The sequence below is a fragment of the Tinamus guttatus genome, unplaced genomic scaffold (assembly GCF_059628265.1).
Source record: "Tinamus guttatus ecotype Peru unplaced genomic scaffold, ASM5962826v1 Tinamus_guttatus_pri_ptg000610l, whole genome shotgun sequence".
Classification (NCBI taxonomy): Eukaryota; Metazoa; Chordata; class Aves; order Tinamiformes; family Tinamidae; genus Tinamus; species Tinamus guttatus.
The window spans coordinates 313,096-331,075 of NW_028289144.1; the positions used below are offsets into that span (position 1 = coordinate 313,096).

The 17,980-nt window shown below is 60.2% G+C and overlaps 2 protein-coding genes across 2 annotated transcripts; one reads left to right on the plus strand and one right to left on the minus strand.

Annotated features, from left to right (window-relative positions):
- The first annotated feature begins 1,461 nt into the window (after positions 1-1,461).
- Positions 1,462-7,084, plus strand: LOC104574517 (mucosa-associated lymphoid tissue lymphoma translocation protein 1). Its single transcript, XM_088535055.1, has 16 exons — positions 1,462-1,606; positions 1,813-1,979; positions 2,504-2,634; positions 2,861-3,014; positions 3,362-3,540; positions 3,618-3,714; positions 4,062-4,109; positions 4,210-4,245; positions 4,502-4,705; positions 4,912-5,089; positions 5,263-5,337; positions 5,817-5,944; positions 6,015-6,164; positions 6,267-6,424; positions 6,526-6,660; positions 6,794-7,084. Exons 1-16 carry the CDS (start codon positions 1,470-1,472, stop codon positions 7,082-7,084), a joined length of 2,268 nt encoding a protein of 755 aa, XP_088391181.1. The 5' UTR covers positions 1,462-1,469.
- Positions 7,085-9,854: 2,770 nt separating this feature from the next.
- RAX2 (retina and anterior neural fold homeobox 2) lies at positions 9,855-11,519 on the minus strand. The gene is made up of 2 exons (XM_010221773.2): positions 11,277-11,519; positions 9,855-10,298 (listed from the first exon to the last, which is right to left on the minus strand). The coding sequence occupies exons 1-2, from the start codon at positions 11,517-11,519 to the stop codon at positions 9,855-9,857; spliced, it is 687 nt and encodes a 228-aa protein (XP_010220075.1).
- Between the last annotated feature and the right edge of the window lie 6,461 nt (positions 11,520-17,980).

The following is a 17,980-nucleotide window of genomic DNA, read 5'->3' on the forward strand; positions in this document are numbered from 1 at the left end:
GGGAGCTGCGTGGATGGCACCGGGCTGAGCTGCCTTCCCCTGCTCTCAGTCTCTTATTCTTTCTAAAAACAGAATAAATCTGTGGCTGTGCTGATGTCTGTTCCCTCCGGCAGCTGGGGCGAGTGCAGACACCCTGCGAGTGTCCTGCGTGTCCCACCTCAGTGTCCGGTGCCTGCCCCTGGCGTGTGCGTCGCATCCTGCACTGAGGATCAGCTGATGGCATTTGCCACTAGCTGATGGGGTCCCTTGCTGTGGGTTACCTGTAGGCCACAAGCTCCGGGTGTTGTGGCATCGCTGTGTCTGCCAGTGCTGGTGGTCCCAGGAGCATTTCCTTCCCTGGGATCTGGTGCCTTGTGGGGGCAGCGATGAGGCACATTGTGGTCCCTGCTGGTGGGGTCATGGGCTCTCTCCCCAGGACTCTTGGTGCTATTGCCCCCCGCTCCCACTTCTCCCACTCAGCCTCCCAAAACGGGGCTGATGGTGGAGGTACCCCCATCGCCGCCAGCGCTGCGTGGCCCTGGTGGCGAAGGGGACGTCTTGGGGCTACGGGGGACTGCGGTGACCGGGACCCTCGGGGTTCCCAGCTTGCCTTTGTGTGGTTACAGCAACGTCCCTGGCCACATCTCCCCCAGAGGCACCGAGGCCTTTGTGGCTGCCCTGTCCTTGCGTGTCCCCACCCAGCAAAGCCCACGGGCTTCCCTGAGACCCTCTCCCACTCGCAATCTTGGGCCTGGTGTGTGCAGAAGGTTGAGAAGGAGCCATGTCCCCTTTCAACGAGTAAGGGCTGCTGGAGCCACAGCGTGGCCCGTGGTCTCAGCAGGGTGTCCTGGTCTGGGGGTGGCCAGAGGCGGCAGCTCCCCCAGGTCCACGGGAGGCTGGTGGCAGCAGGCGGACGCCCACGCGCTGCAGCGCAGGAAGTGGCTCCCGAAAGCAGAAGTGCCGCGCGGTGGCGGGGGGGGACACTTTTGCTTTTAACCTTCATTTCCTTTGCACGGGGCTCGGCCCACACCGCGCTGCAGCTCCAGACAGGCTCCACTGGGATCTGCCCTGCAGGTTCGGACCAGGCTGTGTCCACCGGTGAGTCCGCTGTCCCCTCTGTCCCTGGGCTGTTGCTCGCCCGTCCCTTGCTACCCCCACCCCCGCGCCCAGGCCTTTTCTCCCCCTGGGCCACTAAAGCACTGTGCTGGGTGGCAAGTGAGTCTCTGCCCTCCTGATCAAGCCCCTGCTGCTCCCTGGCTCCAACGCCACCTGCCACCACCAGCATGTGTGGGTGGGGAGGGAGAAAGGGACCCAGGGGCAGGAAGGAACCCAGTCCCCGGTGCCACCCCCAAGCTGGGGCCAAGCAGGGTGGTTTCCATGTAGGAAGGGTGAAGGTGCCCGTCACGTTATCCTGGTCATGATTCCCTCTGCAGCCGTAGGCAGCCGGTGGCTGGTGTGCCACGTGGTGCTGGAGCAGGGTACCTGCCGAGATGGCTGATTGGAGCATGTCCGTGGGCTCGCTGGGCGAGGACGTGGTGGCCCGGCTCTGTGAGCTCCTGGACACTGCCAGCCGGGGCTGGCGCAAGCTGGCAGAGGTGGCCGGGGCCGAGAAGCGCTTCAAATGCAGGTAGGGCCACGGGGACCATGGGCAGCAGCCAGGTCCATCCCTGCACGAGTGACATCTCGTGGATGGCTTGGGGACTCCAGCCTGTCCCAGCTCCATGTGGCAAAATGCAAAAAACAGTGTGTGTGCATTGCTGGACCCCATGGAGGGTCCCATCCTGCCCAGGTGCCTGTGTGGGCCCGTGGGTGCTGATTGCTGGGGCTTTGCAGTGAGGAGGAGCTGGAGATGTGCTCGCTGAAGGTGCTGGAGCCCCGCGGCAGCCCCACACAGTGTCTCCTGCAGCTGCTGGCCGAGCGGGACTGCAGCCTCAAGTACCTGCTGGGCTGCCTCGACAAGATGGGGCACACACAGGCCTGCCAGGTCCTCAGCAGTGCTGGTATGGACAGCTCGTGGGGCCTCATGGAGCCTGGACGTGGGGATGGGGCTTTGGCAGAAGAAAGATGGATAGAGGAGGGGCAGCTCTTCCTGCTGATGGGGCCCTCGCTGGGGTGGGACGGGGTGGGATTGGGATGGGGTGGGGTGGGACAGAGTGTGATAGGATGGTTGGAATGGGTCAGGGTGAGATGGGATGGGAAAATATGGGATGGGGCAGGATGGGATGAGATGAAGATAGGACAAGGAGGACATGTGGACAGGACACGATGGGACAGGATGGGATAGCATAGGATGAGATGACTGGGATCGGATGGAGTACAAGAGGATGGGACAGGATGGGGTGGGACAGGATTACAGAATCACAGAATGGTTGAGATTAGAAGGGTTCTCTAGGGATCATCTAGTCCCAGGCAAGGTGGCCAAGTCCGACCCCAGGATGAGCTGGGATGGGGCAGCAGGTGACAGGATGGCGTGGGATGGTGCAGAGCTCTCAGCCAGCCTAGATGCTCCTCTCCTCTCCCACAGTCCAAGACACAATCCGCATCACAGTGCAGCCGGAGTCGCACACGGTGGCAGAGGGGACGCGGGTGGCTCTGATGTGCTGGGCGAGCGGCCCCCCAGGGCTCAGTTACCAGTGGTTCTGCGGGAAGCAGGAGGTGAGGCCGCCCGGGGCTGGGGACACCGGGACAGGCTCAACCTCACTCTTGGCACACACAGTGCCTTTGGGCAAGTTCCCCCGGGGATCCTGGGCCCAAGCTACAGGAAAGGCTCCTCAGTCTTCTCTTGACCAGCTTCTGACAGGATGGATGGATGGGTGGGATAGAGCACCTGACCGGAGCTGTCTAAATTCTTAGTCCCTGGTGTCTCCTTGGTGTCTTCTAGTTGCCCGGAGCCACAGCCCCAGAGCTAGTGGTTGACACGGGCACCCCGCAAGGCCAGCCCGGCTGGTACATCTGCCGTGTCAACTGTGGGGTCAACTACACCTTCTCCAGGTGGGCCCACGTCCAGGTTGAGAGGAGCAGCAGCCCCAGCTCAGGTGGGTCCTGAGATCTCCGTCTCCATGTGTTTCCCGGTGGGCATTGCTTGATGCCAAGCCCCAGCCATGGGGCTTGATGGGACGGTGGTGCCATGGTGGAGCTGGTTGTGCTGCGTCCTATGTCCTCCTAGTGCCAACTGACTTGTGGCCAGCCCTGGCATGGCATGTCCCAACACCCCTGGGTGGCGTTTGGAGCCTGAATGGACGTGCCCCAGCATTTCAGCCCGAGGCTCTGCCTCACACGCTGAGCATCCTTGCACCAAGCCAGGGAGCCCAGCACACCCCAAGGACTCCATTGTGCCCGTCTGTGCCCGAGTGATTGATTTGGTGCCTCATCTCCTCTCCAGTGAGTGGCTACTGCCCGACCATGGTGGGGCTGCAGATCCTGTGGCAGCCCCAGCCGTGCCGCTTGGCCGAAGGGGACACGCTGTTGCTGGAGTGCAGAGCCATGGGCAATCCGCCCCCCCAGTACCAGTGGTTCAGGAACCGGCAGCCTGTGGAGGGTGCACGGGCGCCCCAGCTCCAGGTACCCCTGCAGAGCCCCCTGCCCACCCTGGGCTGTGCCCTGCAGTCGGAGGGCCCCAGCTCTGTCTGCTCTGGCAGGTGAAACTGGTGACGACGGCTGAGAGGGGCAGCTACTCGTGCCGCGTTTTCAACCTCTTCCACGAGGTGTGGAGCCGGGAGGTGGAGGTGGAGATCGGTGAGGGCTCAGCACGGTCACAGCCAGGGCAGGCTCCCAGCGGGGTGACAGCCCCCTCTGAGAAGTGACAACCTCCATCCCCTCCTGTTCCAACATGCTGGCCGTGTGCCTGGCCGAGCTCGCCCCATGTCCCTGCAAAGCTCCCCCAGTGCCTCCCCTGGGTGCTCTGCATTCAGTGAGGGGCTCCAGCCGCGCTTGGGGACATGACGGTCACCATGCACAGTGCAGTGCCGGAATTGCTCCAGCACATCCCCATGCAGTGTCGAGGTCTGCCCAAAATCCACCGGCCTCCTCAGTGCCCCTCGGCCCCTCAACACTCCCTGACTTCCCGCTTTGCATCACCACAGGCCCGCGGCTCTTCACCTCCGGAGGGTCCTGGCCGGATGGGGATGGAGGTAGGCGCAGGCTCTGGCCCTGCTGGTTCATCTTCGGATGGTTGTCCCCTCCAGGAGAGCCCCCAAGGATGCGGTGTCACCCATGGTTCTGTCTTTCCAGGTGCTCCGGAGCACTGTAACCCTGGCCAGCTGTATGGTAAAAGAAATTCTTCCAGGAAACGACCAATCCCAAGTGGTTTGGTGATGCTGGGGCTGTCACTGTCCTGCCCATGCTGCAGGGTCTCATCTGCTCATCTGGGCTTGGGCATGCAGAGCTTTGGGTGTAGCACCCTGGGGAGACCCGAACAGAGAGCCGTGTACAGGGGTACCAGACAGAACAAGGTGTCACTTTGGCAGGGACAAGGGAATCTCCCTGACTCTGTCCCCCACGTGTCCCTCTCCTGCCCTGCCAGCCACCGACAAAGTGGCACTGCTGATCGGCAACATGCACTACGTGCACCACAAGCACCTGAAGGCACCCATGGTGGACGTGCACGCCCTGAGCAACCTCCTCCGGCAGCTCGACTTCAAGGTGGTCTCGCTGCTGGACCTGTGCAAGGCTGAGATGCAGATGGCCGTCAACGAGTTCCTCCTGCTCCTGGACAAGGGCGTCTACGGTATGGTGGCTCCTGAACCATACCGTAGGGGCAAGGGCTCGGGGTAGATGGACGTTACTCTTCCATGATAATGGAATGGGAACAGGGATGGCATCGCAGAGTGGTTTGCTGAGATATGTGGTGGCATCAGGCCTTTGAAGGAGGTCCTGAAAAATGGGGACATGAGAGGAGTGAGGGTAACAAACAGGTTCTTGTCCTTCTGCCAGGTTTGCTTTACTATGCCGGGCATGGCTACGAGAACTTCGGCAACAGCTTCATGGTGCCCATCGACGCGCCCAGTTCCTACACGTCAGCTCACTGCCTGTGCGTGCAGCGTGTGCTGCGGAGCATGCAGCAGCGCCACACAGCCCTCAACATCTTCCTGCTCGACATGTGCCGCAAGAGGTGACGCGTCCTGCCTGCGGGGGCACCTGGGCAGGACAAATGAGAGGCAAATGAGAGCCTGTCCTGGGGTTTGCTTTAGCCAGCAAGGGACTGCCCTGCTGCATCCAGGGGCTGTAGATGCCCCTGGTGTCTCACCACCCACTGTGTGAGTCTCAGCAGCCTGTCTCTTCCAGGAACCTCAATGACGACATCATCCCACAGGTCGGGGCGCTGCAAGTCACGGCCAACATTGTCTTCGGCTATGCCACGTAGGTCTCCTCCATCCCCCGAGGATACCTGAGTCCAGGCAGCTTTCCTTGGGTCCTGCCTTGTTTTGAGGCTGGTGGGACATGATCCTCTGTGCTCCAGGTCATACTGGCTCCCTTCTGGTCAGAGCATTGACTCTAGGATGGGTGAGGGAAAGTCTTGGCCCGAAATTTCTTAGTAGGAAGGGAGAAGCTCACAGTGGTGCTTGGGTTGATGGTGTCCAAGGGAATCTCAGTAGCGAGGGTCCTCTGGAGCATAAGGATTTGGGTTGACAGTGCTGTAAGTGTCCACCATCCAGCCAAGGCTCCCACCTCATCCTGGCTTGGCTGTTGGATGTGATGTGTCCAGCTCTGGGGCTTGAGTCTGGATCCAGCCTCATGCTGGGGACGCAGCTCCGGATCAAGGGTTGGTTCCTTGGGTAATGTCATGGGGACAGGAGGGCCCCAGTGATGGAAGTTGCACCTGCTCACTGCTCTCCCAGCTGCGCTGATGCCGAAGCTTACGAGCTCAGCCAGGGCGAGCTCTCCAACGGCATCTTCGTGAGCTTCCTGAAGCGCTGGCTGATGGAAGATGAGAAGATCACAGTGCTGCTGGACAAGGTGGCCGAGGGTGAGTGGCAAGAGATGGGGGAGCAACCGGCAAGGCTCATGGCCCCTCCAACTGTCTCCTCCCCCTGCAGACATGGGCACACTGGAGATCACGCGGGGCCGGCAAGCCCTGGAGCTGCGCAGCAACCTCTCGGAGAGACGGGCCCTCACGGACCCCATCCGGCCAGCTGAGGGCCAGGACGAGTCCTCCGTCAGGAATCTGCAGTGGGCCAAGGCCCACGGTGAGTGTCATAGCCACCTCGCCCCAGTGTGTGCAGCCGGGAGCCACGAGGTCTCCGTGAGCATCCCTGGAGGTCCTGGCCCCACGCTTGGCGTCTCTGCAGTCCTGCCAGAAAGCCGACACCTCCGCTTCGACTGTGGCATCACTGTCCAGCTGGGCTTTGCTGCTGAGTTCTCCAACATTATGATCATCTACACTCGCATCGTGGCCACCCCGAAGGAGATCGCCAAGTGCGAGGCCAAGCTCACGGACATGCCGGAGGTGGGAGCTCCCTTCCGAACCACGTGGCTGTCCACTGATGGTGTTGGACAGGGCCCCATTGTCCCTCAGTGGTTGTAACGGCCAACCCTTGTCTGCGGCAGGAGCTGGACGCGGATCTCAAGTTCACCAACAAGGAGAGCCCTGAGGAGGTGGGTAGCCCGCTGTCCCCAACCTGGAGCCACAATGTCCCCTCCTGCTGCCTCTACAGCCGGCTCTGCGGTCTGCAGAAACTGCGGGTAAGGGCTGGGAGACAGTGACACTGCCACCGCCTGGTCACTGTCCTCTGCCAGTCCTCACACTGTCCCAGCCCTGGTGGCAGTGTCAGGGCCACATTGTCCCCACAAGCTCCGTGCCACTGGTGCTCTGCAGCAGGAGCTGGCGTTCACCGTGTGCCTGCAGTACCGGTATTGTGGCATGGAGGACTTTGTGGAGGAGAGGCGGATGGTGAATGTGGGCAAGCCACTCATCGCCAAGCTCAACCTGCGGCTTGGGGATGGGGACGCTGCCCGGGATGCATCCGTCTCACCGCTGGGCTCCGAGGCCTCCGGCAGCCCCCTGTCCGACTCACTCCCAGGAAGCTGGGTGGCCACTGGTGCTCACTGGCTGAACACCCCTGAGGAGACCCCGAGCCCCGACACCCCCGGCGTGCACTCCCTGTAGAAGGACAGCATGTCCCCCACCCCACGGTGACGCTCAGGCCAGTGTCAGCCCCGTGCATGGGACATCTGCAGCCCCGCGTCCCCTAGCACCACATGGCATAGGTGACACAGGGCTCCTGCAGGTGGGTGGGCAGCTGAGGACACAGGACCGTCCCTGTGGGTGCAGCGGGACAGAGTGCCCAAGCACAGCAGCTCAGCGGCGCATGAGGCGCCACGCTGGGGCGAGACTGGGGTCTTTAAGGCCTAGGAGAAATAGAGAGAAATAATCAGATTAGGGGGCAAAACCCAAGGGAGGGGATTAAGGGGGTGGGAGCGGGGAGGCTCCTGCCCTGTGAGTGCACGATGCCAGCAGCTGAGGCTGGGAGAGGTGTCAGACACCCCAGAGCTCCCAGTAAGACCCTGACGGCAGGACTGGGCCAGGGCAGAATGCAAGGGAAAAAAAAAAAAGTATTTGGGGTTGGGTTTCCTCAAGTGCGTGCCCTCCCCGCCTAGGAACGAGACACGTGCGTCTGTGCCAGCATGTTGCAAAGGGCCTGGGGGCTGCTTACTTGGCGCCAAAATGGGGAAGAATGTCAATAAAAGTGCAAGGCAGACAGCTCAGCTCTGTGGGGACTGGGAAGGGAGTGGGTGCCCCCACCAGCAAACAAGACTGCTGCAGGACACTTGGCTTCATACCCCGGAGCAAGAAACTTCTTTTATTGCCATGGAAGAGAATGAAGGTCTCTGCACCGAGCTGGGCTGTCCCTGGGACAGGGGTACATGTGGCCCTATCTGTCACATTGGGGCACCCCCATTAAGAGGATGCATCTCGGAGCTGCTAATGACTGCACTAATTAGCTCCTCTGGAGGACCTGACGTTACAGTGATTCCAGCCTTGTGCGAGGATGGTGGCGATGGGACGTCTCCGATGTCACCCTAGCCAGGCTTCCCCCACCCTAGTATGACTTTGCCACCACCCCTGCTCTGCCCCATGCAAATTAGCTCATTTGAATAATTTGCATAAACCCCCAACCTGCCAAGAGGCACGGCGGGAGCTGCATCCCTGCGCTCCCCCATGTGCAACCCTGTGCCCTTGGGTTGGGCCGGGGGGGTCCACGGCCCCAATTAGGCACCAATTAATGGGGGCAGGGATGCGGGGAGGGGGTCCCTGCGCTGTGCGGCTTTTGTTGGCGGCCGAGGGGCGCCCTGTCCGGCGCCGGCCGCTCCAATTATGGCCTGTGAAGGCGGCAGCCTCCCCCGAGCGCGGCCCCTGCTTGCCCCAGACCCCATTACTTCCGCGGCCTTTGCTGCATTATGTCCCTGCTGCCACCGCTGCCGCGCGCCTCTTGCCGCAGCCCCGCCAAGCTCTGTCGAGCAGGGCGACCATCGATTATGCGTCTAATGACTTGTTAAGGGTTTAATTGTCACTAACGAAGCAGACGAACACCAGCGGGGGGGTGGACGGGGACGGGGGAGGCGGGGCACATAAGGGACGAGGAGCCGGGTCTCACTGGGGTCAGTGGCGTGCCAGACCTGGTGGCATTCTGGCTCTCCTGCCCGACCCCGAGGCCACCGGGATTTGGGTCCCCGCCTCCTCAGGGTGAGAGATAGGGGTGAAACCCATGGAGGCGGGGGGCCGTGCAGAGCTGGCAAGTCCTTGGGTGCTGAGTTGGAAAATTTTACGGGGGGCAACGTTGCATTTCGCTCCGTAACAGTCGTGTCTCGTCGGGCTTTTCCCTCATCCCCCGCCCCAATGGCAGCGGGGCCCCTCCAGCCGCCCCAGCTGGGTCCCGGAGTAATTACAGCGCGCAGCAATTAGGGAGGGCAGAGCTCCCCCCGCGCCGCCCTAGAGTGACGGTCGGGCAGATTCTCCTTGACAAGCAGCCGGCGAGGTGACAGCGGCCACGACAAGGCCACCCCCATGTTCCCCCCCAGCCGCCATCGCCCCCAGCGCGGAGGCGGGAGGGACCTTGCTGAGCCGGGGCGGGGGGGGGACACTGGGTGCTGCAGAGTGACCCCTCCCGTCAGCGCCCCCCTCACCCGTCGCAGTGACTCCCGCGGTGGCCCCCGCGCCCCGCAGCTGGCGCGTCCCCCCCGCCGCGACATGGGGGGGACGCCGGGGTTCACCATCCCCCCCGCCGGGAGCTCCGGCTCCGGTGGCCCCGGCGCAGAGACGCGGGGTGGATCCTCTCAGCTCTTTACTCTGGATACAATCGATACCGCGGGGCCGTTGCTTCTACCGGCCCCGACACTGCTAAAAAAAATAATAACCCCCACTGCCACCACCTGCCCCGGATTCCCTATGAAACTAGAGCATTTCTCATTCATTTTTTGTTGAAATCTGCGGCATAAAAAAAAAGAAAATTAATAATAAAGGGAGGGGGAAGGGAAAAATCCCGCCCTTCCTAGTGGCTCCAGGAGGGCTGAGCCAGATCAGTGCTGTTCCCTCACTACTGGTGGCCGGGGAGGGGGACACACTCGGATAGAAGGTGTCACTGGTCCACAGATGGGGCCGTCATTCTGGCTCCGGATGCTTTCGGCACCCTCCAGCACGGTCCAAGGAGCCCAGAGGCTCCACCGAGGGGCTTTGGAAGGCTGCCAGGGTGTCTCCAGCCTTTGGCCTCCCTGTCGCTGCTGGTGACAGTATCTCTGCCCTCAGCACTGTCCCGCGTGGCCATCCTGACGTCACCCGCCTGGTCCACCCTGGGGGTGACCCACAGCAGATGGCAGGGACCAGAGGCTGGGTGGGTGGGGGACCGGGTCAGGCCACACAGGGCGGAAGGGAACGTTCATCAAATGGGCTGCCAGGTTTTGTCAATGGTCTGAATGTGCTCCTTGGCTTTCATGCGCAGCGCGGCGATGCTGGAGCTGCGCTGGTCGACATCCTCCAGCGGGTACTTGTCCACAAAGGGGGGGCCGCACTGGTAGGCGGTGGGGGCCACGGGTGCCATGCCCTGCGCCATGCCTGGTGGGGCGTTGAGGAAGGAGTGGGGGCCATAGGGTGGCTGCAGCGCCTGCGGGGCACCCATAAACCCAGGAATGCTGTGTACCGAGGTGGCCCCGGCGATGGGCGATGTGAGCCACGGGTCCAGCGGCAGCGAGTTGCTCATGGGGCCCACGTTGGCCGTCATGGGCGGTCGGTTGAAAGAGAGCACGGGGGTGTCATGGAGCTTCATGGAAGTTGCCTCCATCTTCTCCTGCCGCCGCCACTTGGCTCTCCTGTTCTGGAACCAGACCTGCAAAGGCAGAGCGGGGACGGTGACATAGGGGAGGCAGCACTGTACTCAGTGTGCCCTGTGTGCAGTGGCCCAGGCACAGTGTCCCCCGCTCTGTGAACTGTCCCTCACCCCATGCAGGGTGGCCCATACAGGGTGTTCGCTGGAGGGTGCCCCTACATCAGGTGTCCCCTGTGCTATTATGACACTTGTCATGACATTGCTCCGCCTTCATACTCCTGGCTCCTAGCGGGGATCCCTGAGGGATCCGACCTCCTGCAGGGAAAGGAATAGAGAGAGCTGGAGCCCAAAGACCACATGGGGCCACCAGCAGGACATGTGCTGGCCACCGCATCCCCAGAGCCCACAGGGACGTGGAGCCGAGGTCAAGCAAGGGGAGAGGTGTCCTCCATCCCGTAATGCAAATAGACAGGAAATATCAACCACTGGGTAGAGGTGGGGGCTATCTCCCACAGGCAGATCACAGGTACTGGGATTCACTGGTGCAAACTGATTGTTGCTCAGATTGCTCCATGGAGGAGACCCTGTTGGACCTCCCAGGTGGATGCCAGAAGGGATGAGGTTGAGGCCTAGAAGACTCAGTGCATTTGTAAGGAGATCAATTCTTTGTCCTTCTCCCAGTCATTCTTCAATTTCCTTTCCCTTTCCTTCCATTTTCCTTCCGCCCTTCATCTGTCCAACCTGAGCACCATGAGCTGCTCTGGCTTCACAGGCAGCTACCAGCCTGTCCCTGTCCTCGTGGCTTCCCATCCCATGGCAGGAGGGATCAGGGGCTTTACAACCTCACCTCCCTGTGTCCCCTTGGCCAAAGGATGATCCTGGCAACTCAGGAAGAGAGAAACCACCTCCGGCCTCTAACTCCTCTGTCTCCATCAGGGTTCCATCTCTGTTCATTCTCAGTGCTGAGAAAGCCCTTGCCCAGCAGAGGTGGTGGCATCGCCAGCCCCAACCTTACCCCAACAGGCTCTGCCTCCCTACCTGCACGCGGACCTCGGGCAGGTTGACCTTCATGGCGAGCTCCTCGCGGCTGTAGACATCAGGGTAGTGGGACTTCTCAAAGGCGCGCTCGAGCTCATGCAGCTGGTACGTGGTGAAGGTGGTGCGGTTCCTGCGGTGCTTCTTTTTGGGCTGCTCGTCCTCGGCAGTGGCTGGTGGCGTGGCCTCGCCGTCGCCCGCCTTGCGCAGCTCACCCAGCTCACCCTCGCACTTGTTCAGGAACATGCTGGCACCTGCCGAGAGGACAGCGGCGACGGATGGGTCGTGGCGGACAGGTGGCATGATGCACTGGGCTGCCTCGGTCAGCAGTGCTGGAGTGTGGTGTTTGCAGACCAAATTTCCTTTTGCACCAACCTCTGTTCGGTGCTGGCTGCAACATCCAGCCCGGCCCTGCTGATGGACCCGGGGACCCCCTACACCGAGGCACCACTGCACCCAATGCACCCCCTGCACCTAGAGCATCCCTTGCACCAGTGCATCCCCTGCACCTAAAGCACTCCTTGGACCCAATGAACCCCCTGCACCTAACGCACCCCTTGCACCCAAAACACCTCTTGCACCCAGTGTGTCCCTTGCACCCACTGCACCCCCTGCACCCAGCGTGGCCGGCGCAGCACCACGAGCACCCAGCACCCACCCAGGGCACCCAAGTGAGCCAATCCTGTGGCCACCCAAGGGGGACGGGAGCAAGCGGCTCTGGAGCGGGGTGTGCAGCCCCTCCACACGGGCTCTTTATTCTGTTATGCAAAGGCCTAATCCTCTCTGCGGCTGGCATGTTGATCCCACGGCGGCCCGGTGTGCCGTTACCCAAGAGGATTTACACGGGGCTGCGCTGCCGGCCCCACAGCCCCAGAGTCCTCCCAGCCCCATGGTTCTCCCTAGACCTCTCCCTTCCTTGGTTCAGGACTCACCCCGCAATGCCTTCTTCCAAGCACCAAGGTGCCACAGGCAAAATGGAGCTACTATTAAACCCATTTCTTTCCTGAGCATTGTTTTGGTATCCCACATTTAAAATGGGAATGCAAAGATGTAGATGGCTCTAAATTCCTGATCCCGAAGGTAAATCCTAGCAGGAATCGGTGTCACCTGCTGGCATGTGACCCGGAGTGTGGGGATGAAGCCGTCTGGAGCACCACACACCCACCCCCAGCTAATAACCTGGTTCTGCAGGTTGATAAGTGTTTTCAACCCTTGCAACATTTCATCTTTAAGCTTTTTATCCTGTATCTGCAATCTTTCGGCAGTATTTGCTAGGGATTAAAGGCCCCTTTCCACCATAGGCATCTAGTCAAACATGGAAAATCAGGCAGAAATACATAATCCTGCAGTATTTCTGCCCAGGAAAAGGTGCTTGCAGCAGATGCTGGTGGCCTTGCCTGTCTGCTGTGATAATTTGGCAGAAACCTTGGGATAAATTGGAGTAGCAGCATGGTGCAGCATTGCATTGCGTGCAGTGTGCGTGTGGTGCAGTGTCGGTGTGCACAGCACCTGAGGTGTCTTTGTGGTCCCCTGCACTCTGTCTGTGCATGCAACATGTGTGGAACACACAGGCTGCATTGCTTGCACCGCCGTGCCCATGGGGCCTGCGGGTGCAGGGTATGTAATGCATGTAGTGGGTGCCTAGTGCTGGTGTGCAGTGTCCATGGGTGCACACAGCGTGTGCAGCGCGCAGCGCTCGTGCAGGGCGCAGTGCTCGGTGTGCACAGCAAGAGCTCTGTGCTTGCGGGCAGCATGAGGGCTGTGCCTGTGTGCAGTGCATGGCACGAGCATGGGGTCTGCATGTGCAGTGCACGGTGTGAGCGGGGGGTCATGTGTGCAATGCACGGTGTGGACGTGGTGTCTGTGCATGCAGCGCGTGAGGGGGTCTGCGATCTCAGCCCTTGCTCGTGCAGCGCCCATGCACACGGTCCGTGTGTGACCACGTGCAGCGCCACGCACAATGGCACTGCATTGGCAAAGCCTGCGCACATAGCACGTGCATGCAGGGTTTGTCACCTCCTGGTGTCACTGGGCATGCGGGCTGGGCTGGGGGGGGCAGTGTGTCCGGGCAGGGGGTCGGGGGCCGGTGCCGCTCTTGCTCACCCTCTTGGCATTGGCGTGGAGCATCATCTGCAAGGGAAGGCAGAGAATGTAGAGGCCACGTGAACCCAGTGCCCACAGGGCCGCACGGAGCCTCCCGGCCCCCCAGAGCCCCCAGAGCCCCCCAGAGCCCCCTGGTCCCCCCCAGAGCCCTGCAGAGCCCCCTGGCCTCGCAGAATCCTCTGGTCCCCAGGGAGCCCCCCAGTCCCTGCTCGCTCAGCGATGCCCTGGGATGGGGCCAGCTGGAAAGGAGAGAAGGGGAGGGATAGGATTGGATGGAGAGAAGAGCAGGAGGGAATGAAAGGGATGGGACAACATGGGTTGACGGGGGGATATAGGGCTATAGGGAGGAATGGGGTGAGATGGAGCAGTGGGGCCCAGGCACCTGGCAATGTTTGAGCTCTAGGCCTGGGACACCCACCTGGCAAAAGCAAAGGAAGCCCCCAAATCCCACCCAGAAGGAAGGGCCTAACTCATCCCTGGAGCGGGAAGAGGGATTGGAGGGAATTAAAAAAATAACATAAAAAAGGGAAAGAAGAAACTGGGCATCCCGGGTCTGGCAGCTCTGGCCCTGCTCTGGGAAAACCATGGCTATTGCTTGCCCCTGGCAAGGTCGTGTTTCCTGGGCTCTTTGTTTGTGGGTGGCAGTGGGGGTGACTGGGAGGGTCCCCATTGCCCCCCCTTTCTCCTATTTCCTTCCCATCTGCAATTGCAAAACGCAAGAGCATCCCCAGCTTCCCAGCGCCTTCAGGAAGGCCAGAAATCCCTGGCTCTGTCCGCATTGTGGCCGCCAGCAGATAGGAACTTAAGGAACACATAGGGGTCTGTATGGCCCCCTTATGGGTCAGGCCTGCAGCCCAGCCCCTTCCTGGGCTACCTACCCTGGGCCAACATGTTTGTCCACAGCCTTTAGAAAATCACCCTCAAGGGATGAAACTGATGTTTTTTTGAAGCATTTTAGGCAATCTCCCGGGAAAAAAGGGAGAATTCCCCAACTCCAAGTGGATGATGCATCGGGAGGAGCTGGTTCCTTCTCTCCGGTGCATCCCACAGTTTCCTGTGGCCTTGGTGGTCACAATTTGGGGGGTTTAAGCTCTTAAGCTTTTAAACTGGAAGGGAAAAACTGCCAAGGCACAAAGTCTCTGACAGGTTTTCCTCCGTTCGGCTTTGTTCTTAAACACACTTTTCCCCCGTCTGCAGTTTTAGAAAGGAGCAGAAGAGCAGACCTTAGACCTTTTTTTTTTTTTTTTTTTTTCTAAAGAAACAACAAAAAAGCAAAAAAAGGCAGTGCAGAGACCCAGCCAAGCGGTGCAAAACATCTCCCTGTCCAGACTGGGGGGAAGCAGCAAATGCTTGGGGCGAATAAATAACATTATTTAACATTATTGCCCTTCAGAGCCCATCACTCGTCACCTGGGTGTCCCAAGCATTCCCGAATGCCGAGTTCGGAGCCGAATGCCCCTGAGCTTCAGCACATGGGTGATTCTGCTTTTCACGGGGTTTTCTGAGTGCGTTTTTCCCAGCATCGATGGGAGCAGCGCTCCTCGGTCCCCAGCTCCCACCCGCGCTCCCCGAATCCGCCTGCGGCTGTGTTACCTGCTGGGCCCAACTTGGCCTTTCCAGGAGTATTTAACTTTGATGGTGCCTCCCGGGAACCAAACAAGCGGCTCAACCTCACCAATCTTGCAGCTTGGCAGCCAAAGTTCCCTCTAGTCTTCTTATTTGTCACAGAACCGCGCTGCTAAGGCTCCGGAGAATCTTTATTTAGTGTTGCAGATGTCACCGGGCCCTGCAGATTGGAAATGAGTCCAAAGGATTAAGACGAGGTTATTAATTGGAGGCCTTCCCCTTTAAGAATGATTGACAGTTACTTTCTGGACAAGTAATTGCTCTAAATGTCCCTCCAGCGCCAGGGCCGGGGGGGTCTGGGGATGGACAAAGACGGGAACTGCCTTCGCTGCTGGGATTGTCTCCCTACAAAGGCGTCCTGCTGGAGTTTTCCTTGTAATCCCCTCATTATGGGAGAGGAAAAGAATTAGAGACACAGAGAGAGGAGAAGAAAGGCAGAGGGGTGGGAGGGGGAGGCAACAGCGAGGGAAACAATTTCCTTGGGCTTCTCCCTTGCCACCAAGCTTCTCCTGGGAATGGAGAGCATCCATGGTACTGCGGAGAGGCGCCTGTGGGGATGGGGTGCAATGAGTTGGAGTGCTGGGTGGCCCTAGTGAGACGTGGGGACAGTCCCCTGGTGTGGCCCCCAAGTGGGACAGTATTGAACAGTGGGTGGTGGGATGACTCTGGGCCTCTGTGGGTGTGGGGATGGACAGGGACCAGGGGACCACGGGGACCAACCATGGAGACTTGGTATAGGAGCTAGACATGGGAACCACGCATGGAGACTTCTCACAGAGATGGGGACTGGGCATGAGGACCAGCCATCAGGACACACATGGGGACCAGATATGGGGACCTGGTGTAGGGACCAGGCATGAGGGCTGAGCTTGAGGACCAGGCATGGGGACCAAAAGCAGGGACTAGGTGCAAGGAGCAGCCATGGGGAACAGGCGTGGGGATTGGGCTTGAGGACCAGCCATGAGGACCAGGCATGGGGACCAGCTATGGAGACTTGGCATAGAGACCAGACATGAGGACTGGGCAGGAGAGCCAAGTGTGGGGACCAGGCTTGAGGACCAGGTGCAAAGACCAGGCATGGGGACCATTTATGGGGACTGGTCATGAGAACCTGCCATGAGGACCAGGCATAGAGGCCAAAAATTGGGACCGGGCATACAGGCCAGCTATGGGAACTGGGCATAAGCACCAAGCCTGGGGATCAGACATGAAGACTAGGCATGGGGGCCAGGTGTGGAGACCAGGCATGGGAAACAGGCATGGGGACCAGGCATGAAGTCCAGGCATAGAAAACAGGCGTGGAGACTTGGCAAGGGGACCAGTCATGGGCACTGGTGAGGAGGTCCAGCTATGAGGACTGGGTATGAGGACCAGGCATGGGGACAAGGTGCAGGGGCCAGGCATAGGGACTGGCCATGAGGACCAGCTATGGAGACTTGGCATAGGGACCAGCTCTGGGGACTGAGCATGAAGACTGAGCTTGAGGACCAGGAATGGGGACCAAACATAGGGACCAGATGTGAGGACCAGGCACGGGCATTGGGCATGAGGGCTGATGCTGAGGACTGGCCATGGGGACACGGTGTGGGGACAGACACAGGTGACAGGGGCAAGTTGTCACTGTCCCTGGGGTGAAGCAGAGGAGCTTCCAGGCCAGGCAGGCCCCAGGATGGCTGCAGCAATCCCAATGTCCCGCCAGGGCTGCAGGCAGCTCAGAGCGAAGGGCTGCGTGGTGCCACTGCCGCTGGAGCTACTGCCGTCCCTGCTCCTCCCAGGAGTGGGGACAGTGGCTGTCAGAACAGTGGCCAGCAGGGAGGATTGCGCGGGCCCTTGCTCTCCCTCTGCCCCTTCTCTTCTGTGCGCTTTGAGGTTCTTCTGAAAGTGCCTTCCTGCCACCTGCGAGCACTGGCGGCTCTGCTTCCTCCCACAGCTTCCCCTTTCAGCTGCTCTCCCCGGGGAACCAAGTCCAGTGCGTCACCATGTTGTGACATTCCCAGGGGGACAGAATGGCAGGCACGTGGGGATGCGCGGGCACTGCCACTGCTCTGGACCATATAAGGGTGCAAGGGGAGCACCCACCTTCCAGTCGTGCTGCCTTAGGGACACTAGGACATCACTGGGGTGGAGGGCGACACACGGGGATAGGCTGCCACTGGCTGGGGAGTGCAAACAGGCAACTCCAGCACTGGTGCTCAGCTGGGCATGAGTCAGTGCTTGTGAAAATCAGCTCATTTTGGGGGGAAAAAGCTCAGTGGAAGCCAGGTTCCCTGCTCTGGTCACCCTCAGTGTCTTCAACCTCCACCACAGGGGACAAGAGTGGCCCTGGGGGCCCTCGGGTACCCCATGCAGATGCATAGGGCAGCACAGAGATGAGATGGGCAGGCACCAGGAGCAAGAAGGCACCTCCAGGCTCTGCCGCTTGTCCCAAATCCCATAGGGTTCCCCCTTAACTCAACACCAACAGCAAGACAAGCACCCAGAACCTGCTCACCCCAAAGACCTCTGCACAGCCCCCACCCTGCCACCGTCACCCCATGTCCCCCCGCGGGGTCATGCTGGTTGAGAGCCCATCCCGGCCACTTTTCGGAGCTGGGGGGCCCGTTGGCCCAGCTGCCCTGCCCGCCCGTGGCCGGGATTTGGATTTAGGCGCGCGGGCCATGCGCAGGGCCGGCCCCACTAACCGCCTTAAGGTGTTGGCTCGCGCGGGCGGGGGGACGGCCAGCAGGCTTATTTGACAAATGATTATAATTGCCTTTTAGGAGCAGATAGCAAATTGATTTACTTCCTTGGCCGAGGCCCGTAATCGCTTCATCACTTTAAAATATTAATGCTATACTTCTTTGCTAGTTTCCCAATTACCCTAATTGAAGGCAAATTGGTTAAGAAGGTGCAATGCAGAGTATCAGGGGGTTTAGTTCACTCAAATGACAGTTTTAAACCTCCCTAATCCTATTAGGAGGCAAAGCTGCTAACGCTTA

What these genes read in the sequence shown, in the direction of transcription:
- RAX2 (XM_010221773.2), bottom strand. Translation starts at nt 11,519, where the DNA reads ATGTTCCTGAACAAGTGCGAGGGTGAGCTGGGTGAGCTGCGCAAGGCG. An exon ending in TGCCCGAGGTCCGCGTGCAG is followed by an intron (nt 10,299 to 11,276) that starts GTAGGGAGGCAG and finishes CTGCCTTTGCAG; the next exon opens with GTCTGGTTCCAGAACAGGAG.
- LOC104574517 (XM_088535055.1), top strand. Translation starts at nt 1,470, where the DNA reads ATGGCTGATTGGAGCATGTCCGTGGGCTCGCTGGGCGAGGACGTGGTG. An exon ending in GGAGGTGGAGGTGGAGATCG is followed by an intron (nt 3,715 to 4,061) that starts GTGAGGGCTCAG and finishes GCATCACCACAG; the next exon opens with GCCCGCGGCTCTTCACCTCC. An exon ending in TAACCCTGGCCAGCTGTATG is followed by an intron (nt 4,246 to 4,501) that starts GTAAAAGAAATT and finishes CTGCCCTGCCAG; the next exon opens with CCACCGACAAAGTGGCACTG.